Below are 23,372 nucleotides of genomic sequence, written 5' to 3' on the forward strand. Positions count from 1 at the left end.
GAAAATCAAAGCTACATGTAGAGTTCTCGAGTAAACCACAAAACATGAAAACACAGGTGAACAATGTATGAATATGGAGAGGTCAAACAGGTTGTTAATTATTGTCAATATAATATTATGCAACATTTATAATGAAAACAGTTAACATTAACAGTCTGCACTGTCACACACACACCCTGTACACCCCGCCCACGTAGCACTTAAGGGGGTACTACACCCCTGCCCAATTTTGTGCCTATTTTTGCATTTTTCTCCCAAATTATAGCGCATTGGGGACAAGTAAGACATGTATATGGGCAAGGACTAGGGCTACAACTACTGCACTGGAAGTTTTATTTCAGCACAGACAACAGTTGTGGAGTTACTGTCAAAAATGAGGGAAAACCAATATTTGATCAATAAATCAATAACTACTTGCTTTGAGTTGCTAAATTTTCAGTACAGTAATTGTAGCCCTTGCCCCTATAATATAAATATCTTACTGTAACCAATCTGCTATAATTCTTGAGAAAAATGCAAAAATAGGCACAAAATTGACCAGGGATGTAGTACCCCCTTAAATTTAGATTATTATTCAGACATCTAATCAGTGTATATTACATGTAGTCATGTATATAAACATAGTAATTGTTGTTTTTCATTTGCATTTTTCCTTGCAGGCACCAAAGACGTCTTCATCTCCATGCCTACAGGAGCTGGTAAATCTCTCTGTTACCAGCTACCTGCAGTACTCAAACCCGGCATCATGTTAGTTGTCTCCCCGCTTATTGCCTTGATACAAGATCAATTAGATCACTTAGACAAACTGAAAATACCAGCAGAGAGTCTCAACTCCAAGATACCCGCCAAGAAACGTCAGCAAATCATGGACGATCTGCTGAGCTATAAACCCACAACTAAACTACTGTACATCACCCCAGAACTTGCCGCTACCTACAACTTTCAAAACCTCCTACAGAAACTCAAGGCGCATAAATTGCTCTCGTTTTTGGTCGTCGATGAAGCTCATTGCGTGTCGCAGTGGGGTCATGATTTCAGACCAGATTATTTGAAGCTTGGTTACTTGCGACAGAAGTTTCCGGACGTGCCTTGCATCGCTTTGACAGCAACAGCTACAGCTGCTGTACAGGCAGACATTGTGGATCAGCTCAAGCTGAGGAGTCCGTTGATCTTCAAATCGAGCTGTTTTCGACCTAATCTTTATTATGATGTAGTGTTCAAGGATTTGTTAGAGGATCCTGTGAAAGATTTGAAAGAATTCGCTGAAAATGCGCTTCAGAAAGATGAGGTAAGACCAATGAGGTAATACCTAAGACTAAGAGTACCGACTCCGCCATGTCATTCATGAAGGGCAAATAGTGTACATCAGTGATGTACCCCTTTTTGGCTTCTACATTTAACAGCATGTACAATGTAAGCTACATTGATACCGATGCCACCAATAGAATGAGAAGATTTGCCCTTCATTTTACATACCACCGGCACTTTGTCCAATTTTTTTTCTCTTTTCTTCACAAAATGCAAAAACCACACAAAAATTGCAATGGGTGTATGTATGTAGTACCCCCTTACTGATATTTGATGTATACCCTACCAATTTCAAAACAGGAACAGAAAGGCTGTGGCATCATTTACTGTCGTACCCGAGATGCATGCACCGCTGTAGCTGCCCGTCTTACACGTCTTGGGCTTAAATCACGCCCTTACCATGCCGGATTGAAGTCTTCAGAGAGGACGGATGCTCAGAATGACTGGATGGAGGGAAGGATTGCTGTTATTGTAGCTACTATCAGCTTTGGTATGGGTGTGGACAAAGCCACAGTGAGGTGAGATCTTTGGCCTGGGTGGGGGAGGGGTGGGGGACACTCAAATTTCACAGTGTACAAATGTGTGACCAGAGATTTTTGTAAACATATTGCTAAACAGGATTTGCCCTTTTGAACAAAAACACACCTAAACAGGAATTTAATAATTGGTATTATTTACTCCAGGTTTGTGGCACATTACACCATGCCTAAATCTATGGCTGGATACTACCAAGAGTCCGGTAGAGCCGGACGTGATGGCAAGCCAGCATACTGTCGTCTGTACTACGCAAGAGGAGAGCGTGATCAAGTAGCGTTTCTCATCACTCAGGAGTTGGCCAGGAAGAAATCAAAGCAAAAGGTAATTGTTACACTTTAGGGATTTTATAGCAGCTCTGTGAGAAACTGATTTAGGGATCGTAGAACGTTTTGATCTTGATTTGGATTTATTTCAACAATCAACCTTTCTCATCCTCTCTCTCATTGTGCCAAAATCTTGAAACGGTGCAATCCTGCATTTATTTGCGGCGCCAAATCCTACACCAAACAGATTAATCTGCACCCAATTTCTTTTTTAATGAACCAGCAACAACAGGACATAACATGCCCCTTCTTATAAAAAGACTGCTGTGCAGTCCGGACATTTTAGGTTGCTGAAGCCCAACATTTTTAACAATTAAACACAATTTGGGTTCAGGTAAAACTACCTGCACAAAAATTTGTGATTTCCAAAGATTAAACTGTTTTCAAAAATACCACAATAGAAACTCAGGATTACAGGCACATGTAAATGTTCACTCGCACTATGTATAAACATTACAATGTAACATGAGTTATATTTATTATGCAGCAAATTCTTTTTGACAATAAAGTTTTTGCATTGTAATGTTCAAATGAGCAATATCTCTTTTCTGTAGTAGCCTTGTTGATTCTTCTTCATGCATATCTCTGTCTCCCTGTGCAGCGTCTTCTGATCTGTAGCAGGGTCTTAGCTAGCCACCCGTCTGGCCGTCATTTTAGACGGCCAGTTTGCTCCTGGGACGGGCAAAATTAAAGCCTTTGACAGATGCTATATTATTGTATGTTTTGAGAAGCTAATTGCCCTTTTTAGTAGACCCAATTTGTAGAACAAGGCCATATCAGCACATATTTGAACTCTTTGAACCCCCAATAGGCTATAGATGTCTGGTAAATGTTTTTTAAAGGTCAAATTAGGACAGGCAATTTTATTCAAATGACGGCCTGCCCTCAATTTCTAGCTAAGACCCTGATCTGTAGCTATTTCAAGCATCTGGTTGTAGGTTGTGCTGGTGTCCAGGGTCGTCTCCCTTATTTCTTCCTTTATTTGCTTGTATAAGGCTTGTGTTTCTAGTATTTACTTTCCACCAGTGGACCTTTTTCACGCTGACATCTTTGCACATTCTTTTCTTTAGCTTTTCTAACAATACATACAAATGCTTCCTTTGCTCCTATCATCTGTATGCCAAGTATCATAAGCATTTCTTCAGTGATCTTCAATTTGACCTATTGCTTCATGGATGTGAGCTCTTCTGCTATTGTATTATCGCATCTTTCTCCAGTAGATTGGTTTAGCAAGTCATCCTCATTGGATTCAATCGCCACATTACTCATAGTGGCACTGTCTTCCGGGATCATCACATTCGTACTCGTGTCTCGTCCAATATTTTAAAACTCATAGCTCAACCAATAAATTTGTGTATTGGGTTCAAACCATCCAATTTTATATCAGACTTGGGCAATAGGTAAAAGGTCATTTGAGGTCAACTTATAAAATAGGCTGGAAATGACAAAGTTGGATGAAAAAAAATGCAATGCATGAATTGGCTGTTGTTGTTGAAAAGTTAATTTTTTGACATACTAGTCATGGTTTTTTGGCCCCCACATATATGTGGGGCTTATGTTATCATCCAGATGGTTGTTTGTTTCCTTGCCTGTTTGTTTGTTTGTTTCTTTCTTTCTTTTTATCTTTGTTTGTTTGTTTGTCCGGGCGGAAGCAAATTCATTAATCCACTCTCCAGCTTAAACGCAATCACCGATCAACTTCAAACTTGGTACGGAGATAGGGTATGGTGGCCTCATGTGCTGTGTATAGTTTTGTGTTGCATTATTTGCATATTTATGAATATTAATGAGCTCATTAGCATATTTTGCCTACATTGTCATTAATCCACTCTGCAGCACAAACGCAATCACCGATCAATTTGAACTTGGTACGGTGATAGTATATGGTGGCCTCATGTGCTGTATACTTTTGTGTCATGTTATTTGCATATTTATGAATATTAATGAGCTCATTTGCATATTTTGCCTTCATATCCATTAATCAACTCTCCAGCTTAAACGCAATCACCGATCAACTTCATTATTATGTTTTCAGGGTTATTGGGAGTTAAGAAAACCTAATAATGATAATATTGGATGGCTTATTTCGCATGATACCATAACATATCGGATTCGTCATACAAATATCGAACTCGCCGTTGGCTCGTCCGATATTTTTATGACTCATCCGATATGTTATGGTATCATGCTCAGCCATCCAATATTATATCAAACTTGGTATTGTGGTAGTATATGGTGGCCTCATGTGGTGTATAGTTTTGTGGGGCCACCTTAATTACGAACCGCGTAATTCTAGTTTTCCTTTGTTACACTTGTCACCATTGTTTAGGATGAGACAGATGGTGCTTCAAGCACAGCTACTCCTACAGTGAAGCATAACAAAGCAGCAATGCAAAGCTTTGAGTGTCTGGTCAAGTTTTGTGAGCAAACACAGTGAGTATATACTCTTATTATAAAAACATGTATGGAAGAATGAAAATATGTGAGGCTTAAAATAAAGATTCGAAAATGGGTTGCGAGACATTTCTTCAGTTGCCTAGTGAGTAAGATGACTATTTTGACTAGGTGGAAGTCAGAATCAGAATGAAAGCTCAAGATAGCATACCATATCTGTAATAGATGCTACCCCTCTAATAAATGCGTCATATTTTTTTCAATTTCCATGCGCACGTCGTGGGAGAAAGCTTAAAATTGGCATCAGTGATGGCTGTCACTAGCACTATTAATTTACCACCATAATATGCTATTACATGGATGCAAAATTCTAGTAGAGTATTGTCAGACTCTGACTAATTCTTTTTTGTTTTCCCACACCAAAGGTGTCGTCATGCAGCCATAGCACAATTCTTTGGAGATGACAAACCTAACTGCAACAAAACTTGCGATGTGTGCAAGACTCCCAACAATGTCAGGGTGCAGATTGACAATCTAGAGAAGGGTATTATGTCTAATAACGCCAGGAAGACTGCTAGACCAGGCAAGACATATATCGCTACAGCACCACTGGACCAACCTGATAAGGATCTGTATGGAGGAGGAAGATATGGTGCTGATAGGTAAGGCTATTCCATGCATCATTATGGAAGACAGGACTTTAATCTTCTACACAGCTGATTCCATATATGGTCAAGAAAATTTACCGTATTGAAATTTTCATGGTTAGGGGTTTATGGTCATATTTTCTGTCACTGGTGAGATATCAAACAGGAGTTTTTGGAGAAAAACTCAAATGTGTGTGGTTGGAATAGTGTAAACTCAATCAGGAGTGGTACTGTGTGTATTTGCGGGTGGTCACATGTATGTTTGGTGTGTGTGGGGGTGGGTGTGTAATTTTGTATGCAAATATGCATTCATGTTGTGTGAGAAAAAATATATTTCTGAAAGTCATTATACGACCACAAGCTAGCAAGAACTGTTATAAAGAGTCATACATTCCAAAGACCATTAGGGAATGGAACATTTTACCTGAACATTGTGTCAATATTACTTTAATTGCAAACGTCAAGGACCAAGTCACTTACCACTTCAACATAAAAAGTGTTAAGTTTGGAGCTATTTTCTTAAAATATCAAGAGCAATCTCAAGAACCACTGAAACAATACTAGGCTTGTTTGTACTCATTTTAATGCATTTTTATGCTGATTCCTTGGTCATGAGAATTTACAATTCTTAAATTTTGAATTTTTTGGAAAATTTTGAAATTTGTCGTCTGCATTCGACAGCCTTGTGGAGAGAGTTAAGAGAGCAACTACAACTCTGCAACATATCACCCTTCTGCGCACTCATATTCCTTCACGTATGGCTTGTACAGAAGTGTCATGAGGTATACAGTCAAACTATTTGTGTACATGCAATTTGTGTTCCCATCATAACTGAATTAATAAATTTCTGTGTCGTCTTTGAAACTAGATTTTATGAAGGTGGCCCAGCAAGGAAAGCAACCAGTGGCTACTCATCTGATGAATATTCTGATGATGATACTAATGATGAGGAGGGACGCAAAGAAAGGATGGGATTCATACAATCACAATTCCAAAAGAGAAGAGGAGGGGTAAGGAATTTTATCCCATCATGCACTATTCCAGGTGTTGCATACTGTCAATGCATTTCAGTGCATAAAGCCCAATGTTTAAATGTGGGCATGGAAATATTGCTGACAGAAGTACACTGTGGATATAGGGATAAGTCTATTTTCTACATGGGCTTCTAAATGGGCTATTCCAGTTGAAATTCTTACACCCCCTATGGAAGACATGACCTTAACCACCCACACAGGGGGTGTAGATTTCAAATGGAGTCCAGGTAACCCCTGTTGAAATTCACACCCCCTGTGGGAAAGATTAAGGTCATGTCTTCCATAGGGTATATGTATTTAACCTGGAATAGCCAGATATGAGCAAGAAATGTTGCAGTTGATAATGTTGGGGTATTATTCCTTGTGGTGGGATTGCTATGATTGTGTTTGTTTCTTTGTTTGTTTATTTGTTTGTCTCCTACCATATTGAAGGTTTGGTGTATACAGAAACAAACCACTAACATCAAGTATATAACCCTGGGGGGACCTTTGAAATTATTGGTTCAATGGGCTACACAAAAGAGACAATTTTCAGCTGCTTGTCTATACATTACAGGCACATTTTCTCTTGCTTCTTCCATATATTTTGTAAAAGTAAACCACTTAACCAATTCTTGTTTCCTCTGATATCATTTTTCAGAATAAGGCAAATGATGACTTTGTTCCACCAGGTAAAGTATGTCTTAAAATCTGCTTATAACATGTGAACAATTATTGTTAGTGCACTGATTCATGTTCTACAGACCCATAATTAGTGTTGTCATCAATGAAGTTGATTGCATTCAACTGACACAATTATTTATGGAGGGGCTCATTAACTCCACATTATAATAAAATTGGTATCGAATCATACAGGCTTGTGGTACACACTGCGAACATGAAAGCTTGCTTATAGTGGAAGTTTGCAAATTGCATGCACAACATGGCCATACATGGCTCATAAGAAATCAGTTTGTATATGCAGAAGGTCATATATGATCATGTGTACGCACATTATGCAAATAACTCTGTACATTTATAATACATGTTTAGTTCTAATGAACCTTGAGGTAGAGATCAGCTATACAAGCTGTATCAAAATGATTGGTACCCATCAGTTTTCATTGATAATGGATGAGTCTGACACATCACAATTCAACTGAGCCAAATTATTTGTAGATTAACTGTATAACAAGTCATAAACTACACATTCTGGGCGTTTCAAGAGTATCTTATGTTGCATTCGGAAGAGGAAGGCTTATCATCAAAATTGATGGGTACCAATCATTTTGATACAGCTTGTACTTGGTGTGCATTCGTTGTGCTATTTCGGTAATGATTGAGGTCAACCCCAGGTGAGGTCAACCCCAGGGTCTTAGCTAGAAATTGAGGTTTGCCCGTCATTTGACTAAAATTGCCTGTCCTAATTTGACCTTTAAAACATTTTCCAGACTTCTACAGCCCATCGGGGGCTCAATGAGTTTAAATATGTGTTACTATGGCCTTGTTTTAAAAATCTAGTCTACTAAAAAGGTCAATAGCCTTTCTCAACACCTACAATTATGATGTAGCATCTGTCAAAGGCATTAATTTTGCCCGTTCCAGGAACAAATCCCTGTCTAGACGGGTGGCTAGCTAAGAAACTGGTCAACCATTTTGCACAATGTTGTAAGATAATTTTGAATATATAATGAACATAATTCTTTACACATGCCTTCTTCTGCAGATGCTGATTGTCCTTTAAGAGATGCTGCCGATTCCAAGATTCCTGGTCTCACTGTTAAGGTATGTACAATTAACATTTTGCTCAGTTGGAAAAGAATTTAGGAGAAGGAAGAGTTGGCTCAAAAGTGCAATAATTGATATATTATACAGCCTTTTGATCAATGAAGGATCGGTATGGCTGTCACATTCATGTATAATCACTTCATCTGAAACCAGAATTGCTCATGAATCCATTGCCTACTCCCTATTCCAGAAAAATGCAGAACTAATTTTTTTGAATAAAAAAAATATTATCCTGTTTTGCCAAATGAAACATAGCTAAATCCTAATCCTTTAGTTAGTCCTAACTAGCAATAAAATTTTAATATTTAGCCAATTTTTGTAAATAACAGCCAAAACATGCGTTTTTAGGGTGTTTATCGTATGTGGTGACTATCAACTCAAAGACTTGTACTAAGACTATAATTTCAGTTTATGCATTCTAAATTTGGTAAAAGACATAGTTTCATTCTTAAGTAACACAAAAAAGTGAAAATTAGAACCAACGTTTGGCATATACTCAAGATTTTGAATGTTTGGACTTGTTCCAAGTCTGTGATTTTTGTGACTCAATTGTCAGAAAACACGCTGAAAATGCATGTTTTTGGCTCTTTTTTTCAAGAAATTAGTAAAATAGTGAACTTTTTCTTTTATCTCCAGTTAGGACTAAATGAATGATTAGGCTTGAGCTATGTTTCATTTGGCAGAACTTGATAATATTTATTTAATTCCAAAAAAATAGTGCTGCACTTTTCTGGAATTGGGAGTAGAATCGGTATAATTCCAACTTTCCATCAAGATGTGACGAGAGCTGACGTTCATAAGCCTGGTTCTATCTCTTATGTGCATAGGATCCAGGATGTCAATCCGTCAATATAAATGATGCTCTGGGTTATCTGAAAATGAGGAAATATTTTGATTTTAGCTTGTGTAACAAGATTAAGATTTTGTTTGTTTGTTTTGTGTTCCTGTGGTTTTATTGTTCTCCATATAGTCCAGAGAATACTGCATGCAGCTGGTAGAGAAAGCGTTAGTAGATAATATGAGCGGATACTACAAGGATGACTATAGCAAGAGAGCCATCAGGTCAGTAATACATGACCATCCACCCCAAAGGGGCCTTATTGTCAGCAGAACAAGTTCTGAGATGTGGTCCATGGAACATCTTAAATAACAATAGCAAGAAAAGAATTTTGCAACACCGTTATTAATTTTTACTTTCAATCACATATATTAAAACCAAAACACACCCTCCCCCCCTCCCCCCCACAAAACACACCTCTTCCCTATCTTTCTGTTTCACACTGTCCTTCCGTATCTGTGCGCTTTTGGCACCCAGGTTGTGGACCTGGGGAAATGGATACATAAACTTGCCATTCCCCCACCAATTCTTCAAACAATTATAAGACAGAGCGTGCAAACATTTGTGACGTGTCGTGTCAAAAACAGACACTTCTGGGAATGTTTTCAATTTTGAGGTTTTTACATATTTTACATGTAGAGATATTTTGCTCCACAACACTGTTTTCTCCAATGGAATAGGACATTTCTAAGCGAGAGTAGGAATTACCTTGAAAAATGTCTCAAAAATACAAGATGCCAGTTATAGTCCGATCTAAAACTATCAGACATTATATTAAACATTAATAACATAACAAATTCGCAACAAACCCAATTTGTGAAAAAAATCACCCCTGGGCAGATTTTTGGCTGTTTCTCCTTTACGATCCTGCCCAAAAGTGTCTGTTTTCGATATACCACATGACATTTGCACAAGTCCAGGGCTAATATTTTGCACAAGGTCTTATGTACATGCTCTCTGTTCCTGAGTTTTTGTTAAATGGCTTTTTGAATGATGGATGCTACAGTGGGCAGCTGAGGCCTGCAGATTTGGCATAGCACTCTATAAATCACTAAGGGCTTGCCTTTCCTCTGGCTCTCTCTATTTCTTTTCCACCCTCTATGATGTTATTTATTAATGATTATCCATGATCATACCTGTCATCATCACTGGACAGAAAAAACCCTTGCATTGGCCTATTGCAGTTGAAATCCATACACTCCCATGGAAGACACAACCTTAATCTTTCACTTAGGGAGTATGTATTTTAAATGGGGTTACCTAAATAAGTGACCAATTATGACTAGGCTTTAAACTATTTTTTGTCAAGCTTGCATTTGCAGATGATCTTATTAATACACTCCCTGATTGGTTCAAAAATGGACACAATATTCATTTTGGCCAATCGGCAGGTAGTTCTCATGGGGTTAACACTAAACTTGATTTTCAAATGCTGTAATCGTTTACTCTCCATACAGAGAGGTGATGTGTCGTAGTAGTGCTCTTGACATTGAACATGAAGGGTTCAAGGCAGCCAAGAGGAGTAATGCGTACAAGGCTAAACTACTAGCAATTGTGAGTATGAGCTACCCTAAATAATCTGTCTGATTTTTAATGAATAAGTGAAGAAATTTAGTGAACTGAAACAAGAAAATTGGATGACATTTATGATTTAAAAGCATCTTGACACCATAATGTCAACATTTTAAATGCAAAGTAGATTTAGGTGTGGTCCAATATTTCATGTACTGTTATCTTAGATTAAGGCCTATTATAGTTCCAAATTGTGGGTTGCATTGCTAGAGCGGTTTTGACATGAGAAGCAAAAACGTGTACAACAATGCCCCATACGATAGTACATACACTTCTGGTGTGGTAATCACTAATCACTACTTTTTTGTTCACACCTTTTAAACGAAAAATATCTGGGGCGTTAAATTTCAATGGGGTAATGGGAAAACTATGAGCGTTCTTCTGACACCAAAATTCAATTTTGATGACGAAAAATGGGGGATGAAGCTGTCCCTTTATCTCATGAAACATGATCATGAATACAGTATTTGTTGTTCATATTATTTCTAGGTAAATGAAATTAAAAAGTCAACCAAAGAGGGCAGGCTTCATAATATTTTGTCCAGCAAGGAGCAGAGTAATCAGCAAGTTAAAGTGGATGCATCAGAGGTAAGTTTGATGGTCAACTTTGAGGAATGCAGTTTAATTTGCTCGTCAAATAAAACATAAAATTATCCCTGCAACTGAAATGGCCTTCTGTAGTGAAGTCATGTGATAGTTTCGCGGGCAGGCCTTAGCGCTATTTGTCGGTAAGGACTCATTCTATGTCAGTCGAGCATACAGAGTGGACGTAAAATTTTTGAGGAATGTTTCACATGAATATTTACTGTGTGTGGTGTTCACTACCCATATCTAGGGACGACCTATCTGGGACCGCTGTCCCAATTTTTGGTGTGTCCTTGGTGTAAGATATTCACGAGTTAGACTAGTGTAAATACTCTATTTGTGGAATTAATCAGCTTACGGAATCAAGCTATATAATCCTTCAATAGAAGATTTGTGCTAGGCTAATTCCATGCAGTCTTACAAGAAGGATAATTGAGAAAATTGGGCGGATAAGACTTGTCTATCACAAAATGCCCCTTTTAAAGATATTCACAGATTTGCGCACCAAAATGTTAAGAAATTTTAAAAATTAAAATAAAATGTGACCTGCTACCAGGAGATTAGCGTGAAATCGCAAGTTTGTAGTTTCGAGACATCCTGGCTGCTGCTTTGGTGTTCTTTGCTTTTCATGCACCTGTTCAAGCTAATAGTATGTCCTTTGTGAATGGGGGCACAATGGGCCATTCACAAAGGACATACTGGCTTGTACAGGTGCGCAGTAAATAAAGAAATCAACTCAGCAGCCAAGATGTCTCAAAACTACCAAACTTAACGCTCATTTCGTGGTAGCAGGTCACATATTACACATTAAACATGTCCCTTTATGTACAATGTTTAACCATGTTTATTTATTTGTGTGCACACTGTGCAGGAGGACGCAAAAGCAGAGACTTCTACATCAAAGAATGCTACTAGTACTTTTGGTGGTTTTCAAACAGCCTCTTCACTACTCAATAAATCCAATGACCGAGCTGGTTTATTTTCAATATTTCCCACTGCTAGTAAAGCTTCAACTCAATCAGGATTTACCAGTGCCAGTAGTTTGTTACTGCAACAAAAAGACACAAATAATAGTGCTTCCTCTATCCTGTCCTACCTTGGTGGTAGTGTGGATACTGACACAACAAATAGCTCAAAAGGTGCTTCCAGTACAGCTCAACTTGGATTCCAAACTGTCACTTCTATCCTTAACCAGGAGGTTTTAGGCAGGACAGAAAGCACAACTAATGAATCACGGTCAAATGATGATGATTACCGTAGAAACAAGTCAAGTACAAAACAAGATAATGTAAGAACTACTTCATCATTAGAAACTTGGTTTAATGATGATGACACTGATGAATCACGGTCAAATGAAGATGATGATGATTACCATAGCAGCAAGGCAAGTGCAAAACGAGATGATACAAGAACTACTACATCACTAGAAACTTGGTTTAAAGATGACACTGATGAATCAAGGTCAAATGAAGATAATTATCATAGCAACAAGTCAAGTACAAAACAAGATGATAAAAGGACTACTTCATCACTAGAAACGTGGTTTAACGATGACACTGCTGAATCACGGTCAAATGATGGTGATCACCATAGCAACAAGTCAAGTACTAAACGAGATGATAAGAGGACTACTTCGTCACGAGAAACTTTGTTTAATGACGATGACACAGGTGATTCTTCTAGTCGTGAGAGTGATACTGAACAAAATGTAAATGATAGTGATCATGTTAAGAGTAATTTATGCAACTCTGAACAAGTAGCACCCTGTCCATCCTTACTAGATACTGAACAAACCCCAACCGCCGCATCGTTACAAGATACTAAACAAACAACCACCTCCGCATCGTTACTTGATACAACTCCTGGACTGTCAACTCAAAGTGATAGTCCGGTACCAAATGACAAGGTATCAACTCAAAGTGATAGTCAGGTACCAAATGACAAGGTACCACCAAGTGATGGGAGTATAGAGAAATTTTGGAATGTGCTGTTTCAAGGGTCGTCTTCTAGTGGTGGTGGCCAGGATCAAACTAATGGAGCATCAGCAGTTGAGGAGGGTGACACAAAGTTGCCGGTTATGAAATATTTCTTTGAACAGAATGGGTGAGTAAATGAGTGAAATATAGGGCCATTCCAGTTGAAATCCACACTACCCCTGTGGAAGGTTTTGGAAATACCTTCCACAGGAGGAGTAAGTTTTTCAAATGTAATTGGTCAGAGTTAAATCATTTTGAGAAAACTGGAAATTTTTTGTGTGCAAATTTTCAATACAATACATAAAAATATCACTTCTTTACAAAGTTACATGCATGTTACCTGTCCGTATGGATGAAATTTGGTGACTTTAACCATTTTTCAGTAGCACCCTCTTTGTCCCAAAAAATGTGGGATTGTAAAACTCGGGTAACCTGGTGTTCTACGAGTGTAATAGATAATGGTAACAACCGCATCAAAAATACCCACGCAATCCACATTCATTTCCTTTCAGTAACATTTATTCGGCAACGATGATGATTTCTTTTAACCAGGATTGTTGATTTTTTTTTACTTTAAAAAAAAAAATCAGATTGTTTATTGTAATCGGATTTTTTTGATTTAAATTAATTTAAAAAAAAAATTTGATTCCAAGAACTGGTATACCCCATGATAAAGTCAAAAGAGTACCAGTGGAATGCTAGTCATATGCACAATCCTACCAGGTATTTACAAAAAATCAAAACATGTTTTTACATGTGAAAATTTGAAAGAAAAATTTGGGTAAATTCATGGGGTTGAATTCTGCACCTTGAAGATGAATTTTTAGCAATAGATAAAGTGACATATAGGTATTATAATTTTATCCAAAAGTTGTAGAAGCATTTAAAGAATGAAGTAAAACAGTCAATTTAAGCAAGAAATTAACTTACATTTATCAAAAATGGTAAAAAATGGAAAAAGTTGATTTAAATCAGTGATTAAAAAAAAAATCAAGTGATTTAAATCGCAATTTAGATCAAGTGATTTAAATCGCGATTTAAATCAATGATTTAAATCGGCGTGATTTAAATCAAACAACCCTGCTTTTAACAATCATAAAATTATCTACATAATGGGAATCTGACCGGAGCTAATGCCTTGCGACCTGCTTGTTAGCGTGCCCTAACTCAGCTGGCCTTGTTTTGTTTTAGAACATTCCTTGTTTACCACTTTCAACCAATCGGCGTCACGGCGGAGCACACGCGATACACTATCAAAATATTGCATCGTCATTCTGTTTTCTAGCATAACATTAAGGGCGCACTCCACTAACTGATGATAAGTTATAACATGAATGAGTACATAGCAATAGTTGAATGAAATCTGTCAATCATTGATTGACTTATCATCACATGGATATGCCGATTTTATACTTTTTAAATGTATTCTGTTTGCAGAGGTTCAGCCAATTCAAGTCGTGAAGGTTCTCCATTCGGTTCAAGAAAGCGTTCACCTACTAATGATAATGACAGTGACATGCCAGTAAGTAAAGTTCTGTTGACTCATGGTCCTTGTGTTTGTTTGATTTAAGATATGGACGAGTACATTTTGAGTTTTACTCCCAAAAAATACCACTATGTTTTTTTAGAATTGTAAATTTTGATGTCCATAAAAATGGCCATGTACAAACAAGCCCAGTATTGGTTCAGTGGTTCTTAATTTATATAGCGCCTTTTTCCAGCTCTTGAAGGATTCAAAGTGCTGTAATTTCGCTGCCATGGTGAATCATCACAATCAGACCAATCCGCACTTAGATTGTAACATGCACCAATTATCTGTGCAGCTCCCCAAATTCCATTGGGTGAAGGATATTTTTTGATAACCAAACAACTAATCGCAAATTTTTTGAAAGCAGGAGGAAACCGGAGATCTCAGAGAAAACCTGTGAGAGTAAGCATGGAATCAGGATAAACCAAATGCACATTATAGTCCTCGGGCACGGCCGGGCATGAACCTGGGACCTCAGTGGTGCAAGGCGAGCGCTTGATATTTTGGTTGAAGCTTATGGCTAGCACGCAGAGCATTAAAGTATAAATGAATGATGAACAAAATTGAAAGTTGCCAACATTGGACTCATTCCACTTCATCATGTCACATTTGTGTTCTTACTCATTGCAGGGAACAAGTACATCTAAACGTCAACGGGTTGCCAATCCAAAGCGTGTGTCCTTTGACCCCAATGTGCTTGACAATGAAAACTTAGATAGGGACTCAATTGACGAGAAGAAAGCCAAGCAAAAAGCAGGCACAGATACTCGTAAACTGGCAGCAGATTACATTGTGAAATACCTCACTCCTTACTACAAAGATGATAAAGTGAAATCAAAGGTGAGTGAGTTGAATTGATTAACATGGTTGCAAAGGACAGTATTTGTACCATAATGATTATATTTCCCAACTAATAGTAAATATAATAAGACCGAATTTGGATAGTACTTCAAAGAAAAAGTACACCAGTATCTCAGCTGGTAATCATTCCATCCAATATTTTTTGGCAGATGGGCAGATGCAAAAACAAAAAACCCTGTTTTGGCTCTTTTCTTAAGAGCATGCACTGTGCAGGCAACGCAGCAATGGGCTATTCCATTTAAAATCCACACTACCCCTGTGGAAGATTTTTGAAATATCTTCCACAGGGGGAGTACATGTGTATGACTTTCAGATGGAATGAACACATTAGCAGCTCCAATTGAAACCCTCGCTCTCTGTGTGGAAGATTCAGGTTGAATCTTTCTCAGAGGTTGTAAGAAATTCAAATGGAGCTGCCTGATGTGTTCATTCCATCTGAAATTCATCCTCCCCCTGTGAAAGATATTTCCAAAATCTTCCACAGGGGTAGTGTGGATTTTAAATGGAATAGCCCAATACGCATAGTATGCCATAGTGCACATAAATTGTGCAGCCGATGGGCAGTAGAAAGGTGGAAGAGGACAAAGAGGAACAAGAAGAAAAAGAAGGAGAAGAAGATTTTAGAGTAAACAATGTAGGAAGACTTATAGTTTGATGATAAAAAATGACTGGTGGAATGCCCATATTAATATGGGCAGAAGAAAAGAGGAAGAATGAATGTTATATGTTTATTTCCAACTTTTATATTCTTCCGGGTCTTAAATTGCTTTGTCTTGGTGTGTGTGTTGGGGTGTTGGGGACAAATAAACTAACCATTCAGTATCGTATGAATCGCCAAAGTATTATGTCACCTGTTAAGTGACACTTCCCGTTTTAGTGATCCAAAGCTTGGGCCACGGCCCTACACTTATATAGTGCCTTGATAAGAGTTTGAAGCCCTGTAAACAACAGAGGGCAGTAATCCCACGGTAAAGTTGTCTGATGAACCACGCTAATGAGCTGGTCAGTAACCATAGAAAAATCTTGTTTCCGGCAAAAATTTACAAGTAACTTTCACAAATTTGTAGATACAGTTACTAGAATGTCGTGCGAAGCCAATCCAAACATTTTTTAACCATTTCTTTCTTGAGGGAGCAATAATTACTCCTCATAAATATTACTGTCATGTTGATGACATCATAGTTACTCGCATTTTGTTCATTTTGAAATTTTGAAACATTTAACGCTCAAAAGGCAAACAAAATCAATCAGAAATATATTTCTTCATTTCACTTGAGTTTCCTTGCCAAAATTCTAGCATCAGAGCAATCTCCTTTTCAAGATACAGCTTTTATAAATGTTATGTGTCACTTCTGTATAATTCTTATAATTTGTATTATGCACACAAATAGTGATGTCCGTTTGTGCTGTATTTTTGATAGTTTCCCATATCCGATTTTAAAGATAAAACATATACCCGACAGAAAAAATGAATAACAAAACATACAACAGTTTGTAACATTCTCCATGAACTTGACCATCTATTGTTTGGTTTGTGATGTAATTAATGTGTGTAAGATTTTCTCTTTCTGAATCGTGACTGGGAAAATATTATTTTTCATCACGATTTCGCATCAAATTCATACATTTCTGGGTCAAAAAGCATATCAAACATTTTGAAATATAGTTTATAAATAGCGCTAATAAAATCATTTGAGTTCATCAAGCAATCGCTTTTTGTGATTTTCAAGGCAATATGCATAAATGAATATTCTGCATGTACATAATTTTTCACTTCAGTAAGCTTGTCTTTTGACCAATGTTCATTATTGATCAAGGTTTCTATTGTTCGCAGTTGACATCAAAGAACTATGAAAACTTTGAAGTGTTAGCACCTTGCAGGGCCATGGGGCATTCCACTGAATCTTATATACTTAGTGAAGTGTTAGCACCTTGCAGGGCCATGGGGCATTCCACTGAATCTTATATACTTAGTGAAGTGTTAGCACCTTGCAGGGCCATGGGGCATTCCACTGAATCTTATATACTTAGTCAAATCATCTTGAAGTGTTAGCACCTTGCAGGGCCATGGGGCATTCCACTGAATCTTATATACTTAGTCAAATCATCTTGAAGTGTTAGCACCTTGCAGGGCCATGGGGCATTCCACTGAATCTTATATACTTAGTCAAATCATCTTGAAGTGTTAGCACCTTGCAGGGCCATGGGGCATTCCACTGAATCTTATATACTTAGTCAAATCATCTTGACCTTAACCCGGGGTACTCAAGTTTGGTTTTGGTAGGGACGTGCATTGAGATTTTGGAAGTAGACCCATAAATATACCAATTTGTCAAGAAATTTGGACCCATTGATATACCAAAAGTCAAAATTTTCGGCCGAATTTACCCAAAATTGTCTTAGTTTTTACAAATTTTCCCAAAATTTTGGGAAAATTGTGAACATTTTGGCTAGATTAAGGAAAAATTGGGCTGTTTTCCTAAAAAATTGAGAAATTTTTTAAAAGGACCCATTCATATACCAAAATAGGCTTTGAAAAAGGGGTCATTGATATACCAGAAGGCTGAAAATGCTACCCATGTTTATGCGGCGTCCCGTATGGTCATTTGTACTGAGTACCCCCGGGACCTTAACCACGCTATGTCGTGCCACAACAATCTCTCAGATCTTCAATAGTCTCTTCTGAATCTGGCCTTGCATAAACACAGCATCTTACAGTGACAAAACGAACGCAATACTTAATGATTTAATATGAAATGTCATTTATTTGTGTTCTTTAACCATGCATATTCTCTCTTTTTTGCTTGTTGGCGTACACTGTTTTTATTTTCCATTTATAGTTTGATATTGTATTTTATAATGTATCTTTGGATATGAAGCTTCCATCTATACCACTCATTTTAGTACTGAACATACTGAATGACATTTAAATCAAACTGTTCAGTATTTTTACAAAACTGTTCAATAAATCTTGATACCCACACGCTCATCACAATACCCAGAAGGCACGCATCACACAAACGCAGTATACACGTAGAGCGTTCACAAACAGTGATGAGACTAACTTTGGTAACGCACGACCATGCTCTGATGTGCAGCAAGTCATGTTGTCTTGCGAAGCACACAAGCAGCACAGAACTGCAGCTAAAATACTGCAATTTCATCGGGCATAATCTGAGTTAATCAGGATCAGTATCTTAATATTGACGGTGAAATAACAGAGAACATGGTTACTTGTTTCACGCGGTATTGCAGTAGTTAGGCCTACATCATTTTCACGGTAAGCTTAACCATTCAACTGTCTGCGTGGTGCGTGCATTCACATTGTTCAACCAACACAATAGCAAGACCAGCCTAGCCTTGACTAGGCCTAGCCTAGGTGTATGCCTAGGTCTATGTCTATAAAAAGCCTTGTGTTTCTAATGTTTTCATTTATGAATTTCAGTCAGCTTCATTTTATATAATTATAATATTGGATGGCTTTATTTTGGGTTGTATGAGAATATACTGCACTTGCCATGAATGATATTTAACTCCCCGTACCGGCTCGTTAAATATCATTCATGGCGTGTGCAGTATATTCTCATACAACCCTCAATGCCATCCAATATTATATAATTCTCACGACGTTGTGTTTGCTTGTTGTTTAGTCTTGCTTTTTTAATGAAAATGTTCTTGTACTTTTTATCTTGATGTATTTTTAAACTTGTGTGCATATGTATGTTTGTGCTTTTTAAAAACGTTTTTTAAAATATTTTCTCCAAAATGAACATTTTGGCCCAAATTTGACCTTACAGCTGAATTGATCAAGTCTCTGCCATTCTAAATACGTATACTTTTCTATACTTTAGACCGACAATTTAGCAGTTATGAGGCCCGAAAGTTCTCATAATTCCAGGGTTAAGACTATCCTTAAGGTAATTGTATCATTGCATAAGCAACTTATAATGCAATATTTATTCCCCATACAGGATTTATTCAAGTCACTAGCCAGATGTTTGGCGCATGAAATCCAAGCTAACCCTGAGTTGACTCGTGTCAATGGTGAGTATTATAATCCAAGCTAACCCTGAGTTGACTCGTGTCAATGGTGAGTATCGTGTGAAATCCAAGCTAACCCTGAGTTGACTCGTGTCAATGGTGAGTATCGTGTGAAATCCCAAGCTAACCCTGAGTTGACTTGTGTCAATGGTGAGTATTGTGTGAAATCCAAGCTAACCCTGAGTTGACTCGTGTCAATGGTGAGTATCGTGTGGAATCCAAGCTAACCCTGAGTTGACTCGTGTCAATGGTGAGTATCGTGTGAAATCCAAGCTAATCCTGAGTTGACTTGTGTCAATGGTGAGTATCGTGTGAAATCCAAGCTAATCCTGAGTTGACTTGTGTCAATGGTGAGTATCGTGTGAAATCCAAGCTAATCCTGAGTTGACTTGTGTCAATGGTGAGTATCGTGAAATCCAAGCTAACCCTGAGTTGACTCGTGTCAATGGTGAGTATCGTGTGAAATCCAAGCTAACCCTGAGTTGACTCGTGTCAATGGTGAGTATCGTGTGAAATCCAAGCTAATCCTGAGTTGACTTGTGTCAATGGTGAGTATCGTGTGAAATCCAAGCTAACCCTGAGTTGACTCGTGTCAATGGTGAGTATCGTGTGAAATCCAAGCTAATCCTGAGTTGACTTGTGTCAATGGTGAGTATCGTGTGAAATCCAAGCTAATCCTGAGTTGACTTGTGTCAATGGTGAGTATCGTGTGAAATCCAAGCTAATCCTGAGTTGACTTGTGTCAATGGTGAGTATCGTGTGAAATCCAAGCTAATCCTGAGTTGACTTGTGTCAATGGTGAGTATCGTGTGAAATCCAAGCTAACCCTGAGTTGACTTGTGTCAATGGTGAGTATCGTGTGAAATCCAAGCTAATCCTGAGTTGACTTGTGTCAATGGTGAGTATCGTGTGAAATCCAAGCTAATCCTGAGTTGACTTGTGTCAATGGTGAGTATCGTGTGAAATCCAAGCTAATCCTGAGTTGACTTGTGTCAATGGTGAGTATCGTGTGAAATCCAAGCTAATCCTGAGTTGACTTGTGTCAATGGTGAGTATCGTGTGAAATCCAAGCTAACTCTAAGTATCAATGGTCCAAGAATTGGTGCAATGTAATGTACTATGAATTAAAAAGTGTATTAACACATATTTGAACTCATTGAACTCATAGTAGCTAGACTCCAAAAGTTTGTTTAATTTTGGTATAAGTGCAGTGATCTAGGGTGTCAGCACTGCACAGTATTATGTGTTTGCATGTGAATGACTTGTGGAATCGCCAAAGAATATACAACTGGCCATAAAAAGTGGACATAAATTGCATGTAAATATGATTTTACACAGGTCTGCTCTGTTTATGAATGGCAACAAAACTATTGTTTTGAGACCCAGCCATGTATCTATCGCTTGATACAACACGAGATACCATTATTTTTTATGTGGAACCCAGCCATGTATCTATCGCTTGATACAACACGAGATACCATTATTTTTTATGTGGAACCCAGCCATGTATCTATCGCCTGATAGAACACGAGATACCATTATTTTTTATGTGGAACAACTCTGCATTTTGCCTCCTTGTTCCACTTGAAATAAGGCCCAAAAAATAAATTATTTGGTTGCCCTTCCAAGACAAAAATTTGGAGGGTCAGTACGTTGTTCTTTTTTTTTCTTTTTTTTTCTTTTTCATGAGCACTTCCTCCAATTTTCCTCCATTTTGAAAAGGCTAGTATTGACAAATTCTTGATCATTTTACATTTAAAAAAATTGTGTGTTTTTGTTTTTGTTTTCTTATTTTTAATCAAATATGCATTTAATTAATGAAATGAGTGAATAATACATATAAAATGTCCTTGATACTGTTCAAATTTAAGGTTTCTTTTAAAAATGTGATGAAAAAATCAAATGAAAAAAACAACCCGACCCAAGATTTCTGTTTTTTTGGGTCAGTCTCTGAGGGCAACCAAACATAATTTTTTGGCCTAATGGTATCTCCTGTGTTCTATCAGGCAACAGATCACGGCTGGAATTACTTTTATTCTCTAAACATTGAAGGTCCAAACCTCACAGAATCGTATATACGGAGTATATGTATTGATAAATATCCTGTTCTATCTCATTGCAGTTAAGCTACTAGCTAAAACAGCCGTCAAGAAGTACTTTCGTAAACATGAGATGTGCCGCTGTGAAGCTGATCTACCAAAGACAACAAAGACAAAAACTAGTACCAAAAAGGAGAAGAAGAAATTATAACATCTGATCAACTGTAGACCAGATGATTTATTTGTATCAGTATAGCGCCATGTTTTAATGGTATTAATTTTGTTGGCCTCCACATATGTGGGGCTTATGTTTTCACCTAAATGGTTGTTTGTTTGGCTGTTCAGGCAGAAGCAAAACCATTAATCCACTATGCAGCTCTAACACAATAACCGATCAACTTCAAACTTGGTATGGTGATAGTATATGGTGGCCTGATGTGTTGTATAGTTTTGTGGCATGTTATTTGCATATTTATATTGTTTGTATTTACAAACCTTTGTTATTTACACACCTTTGGGTAGGGGCCACCTTAATTACAAACCGTGTAATTCTAGTTTCACAAGTTATGTAGTTTTGAGCAATTTTGCAGCTTGTTTTCTGAATTTCAAAGACCTACCATAAAACAGGGTGAATAGGGAAGAAATAAAGACCAAAGTTTGAACGGATTTTCAGCTCAATCAATATCTGCTGAACCGCCTTCCAAACACTTACGGTTTGCTTTTTCAACTTAATGGAAAATCAGGAAAAATAAAATACTTTTTCAGGGGGGGCAGCTGCCCCCCTTGGCTACACCACTGCCCTTGATCATGTCACATATGTGAAAATGGGTGGAAGTGCCCATGGAAAAAAAAAAGGATCGACCTACCCACCCTCTTTGTCTCTTATGGGGAAACAGACTTTTTTTGCCTAATTCACCCCCATTTTACGGTGCTCGTTAAAGGGGCATGATTCATGTTCTGTTTTCTATCATACATTGAGGACTATCATTAAACAAATGTTTCCAAATTTTGAGATGCATTGCTCCAGCGGTTTTGATAAAAGAAGCAAAATTGTGTTTTCTAATGCCCCATAGGATTAGTACCTAACTTCCAGTGTGGTTACCACAATTCACCACGTTTTTGTCCATACCATACTGTGGAAACTTGACATGTTGCCAATGGGGATCTACCCTAAGTCAGGTACCGCGTGAGCAAACTACAAAATAGCGCAAATAACGTGAGAGTACACAAAAGAAACTTGTATGTAGTGTCGCAACTGATCATCCGATTTCTTAGACTTCCATGTCATTTAGAAGAGAGAACTCTCAATTTTAAGAGGGCACAAAAATCTCAATTTTGATTTTTGGGTGCTCATTATTCCTTTTGATGTGACTGGTTACCATGGTTACATATTATGAGCACAAGCATTCAGCGATGCCATGTTAGGTGTGTGCAAAGTATGGACATAAAAGATATCATTGTATGATGAAGTATAGTATAGCATAGATTAATTGTTATCATTATAAAGTATTGAATGACTTTTACTTCTTGCCCAGATATATCATATAATTATATCTGTATTAGGCACCTCACCTTCAAAAGTTACAGTCAATTCAATATTAAGGAAGGTAAATGCACTAAGGTTATAGTTCATAATTGATTTTTGGTGCAACAATAAATATTTATGGAATAAAAGAAATCACTTTGTCCCTTTCTTGATTTTATTTTGATGTACAGGGTGAGTCAAAAAAGTGCAATGGAGAAACGAATCCATTTTTATTTAAGAACCGAGTTGAACCTGTTTGGTTTTAAAGCATTTTATATATGATATATCCATCAGTGACCTTGTGTGAAAAAATCAAGAAATCAGCATTTACTGTTTTGTTTTTATGACACATTTTATAGCGATACCCAATTTTAATGTTTGTCCAAGAGACATCTAA

General features: G+C 37.5%; 1 protein-coding gene across 2 annotated transcripts in view; it reads left to right on the plus strand.

The window, feature by feature from the left end:
- The window catches only part of LOC140160886 (uncharacterized), a 55,565-nt gene extending 32,437 nt beyond the window's left edge, over nt 1-23,128 (plus strand). The window contains exons 2-18 of one of the 2 annotated variants that reach the window (XM_072184220.1): nt 660-1,288; nt 1,609-1,826; nt 1,992-2,166; nt 4,498-4,601; nt 4,988-5,224; nt 6,078-6,219; nt 6,884-6,914; nt 7,949-8,007; nt 8,981-9,072; nt 10,306-10,402; nt 10,910-11,008; nt 11,877-12,896; nt 12,936-13,108; nt 14,419-14,503; nt 15,140-15,349; nt 19,342-19,414; nt 21,534-23,128. In XM_072184220.1, coding sequence (XP_072040321.1) covers nt 660-1,288; nt 1,609-1,826; nt 1,992-2,166; nt 4,498-4,601; nt 4,988-5,224; nt 6,078-6,219; nt 6,884-6,914; nt 7,949-8,007; nt 8,981-9,072; nt 10,306-10,402; nt 10,910-11,008; nt 11,877-12,896; nt 12,936-13,108; nt 14,419-14,503; nt 15,140-15,349; nt 19,342-19,414; nt 21,534-21,661 — 3,572 coding nt within the window. In that variant the 3' untranslated portion in view covers nt 21,662-23,128. Of the gene's footprint in view, nt 1-659; nt 1,289-1,608; nt 1,827-1,991; nt 2,167-4,497; nt 4,602-4,987; nt 5,225-6,077; nt 6,220-6,883; nt 6,915-7,948; nt 8,008-8,980; nt 9,073-10,305; nt 10,403-10,909; nt 11,009-11,876; nt 13,109-14,418; nt 14,504-15,139; nt 15,350-19,341; nt 19,415-21,533 lie in introns of both variants that reach the window. The other variant, XM_072184219.1, reaches the window with a different exon arrangement.
- The last annotated feature ends 244 nt before the right edge of the window (nt 23,129-23,372 follow it).

The sequence above is a fragment of the Amphiura filiformis genome, chromosome 9 (genome assembly GCF_039555335.1).
Source record: "Amphiura filiformis chromosome 9, Afil_fr2py, whole genome shotgun sequence".
Lineage (NCBI taxonomy): Eukaryota > Metazoa > Echinodermata > Ophiuroidea > Amphilepidida > Amphiuridae > Amphiura > Amphiura filiformis.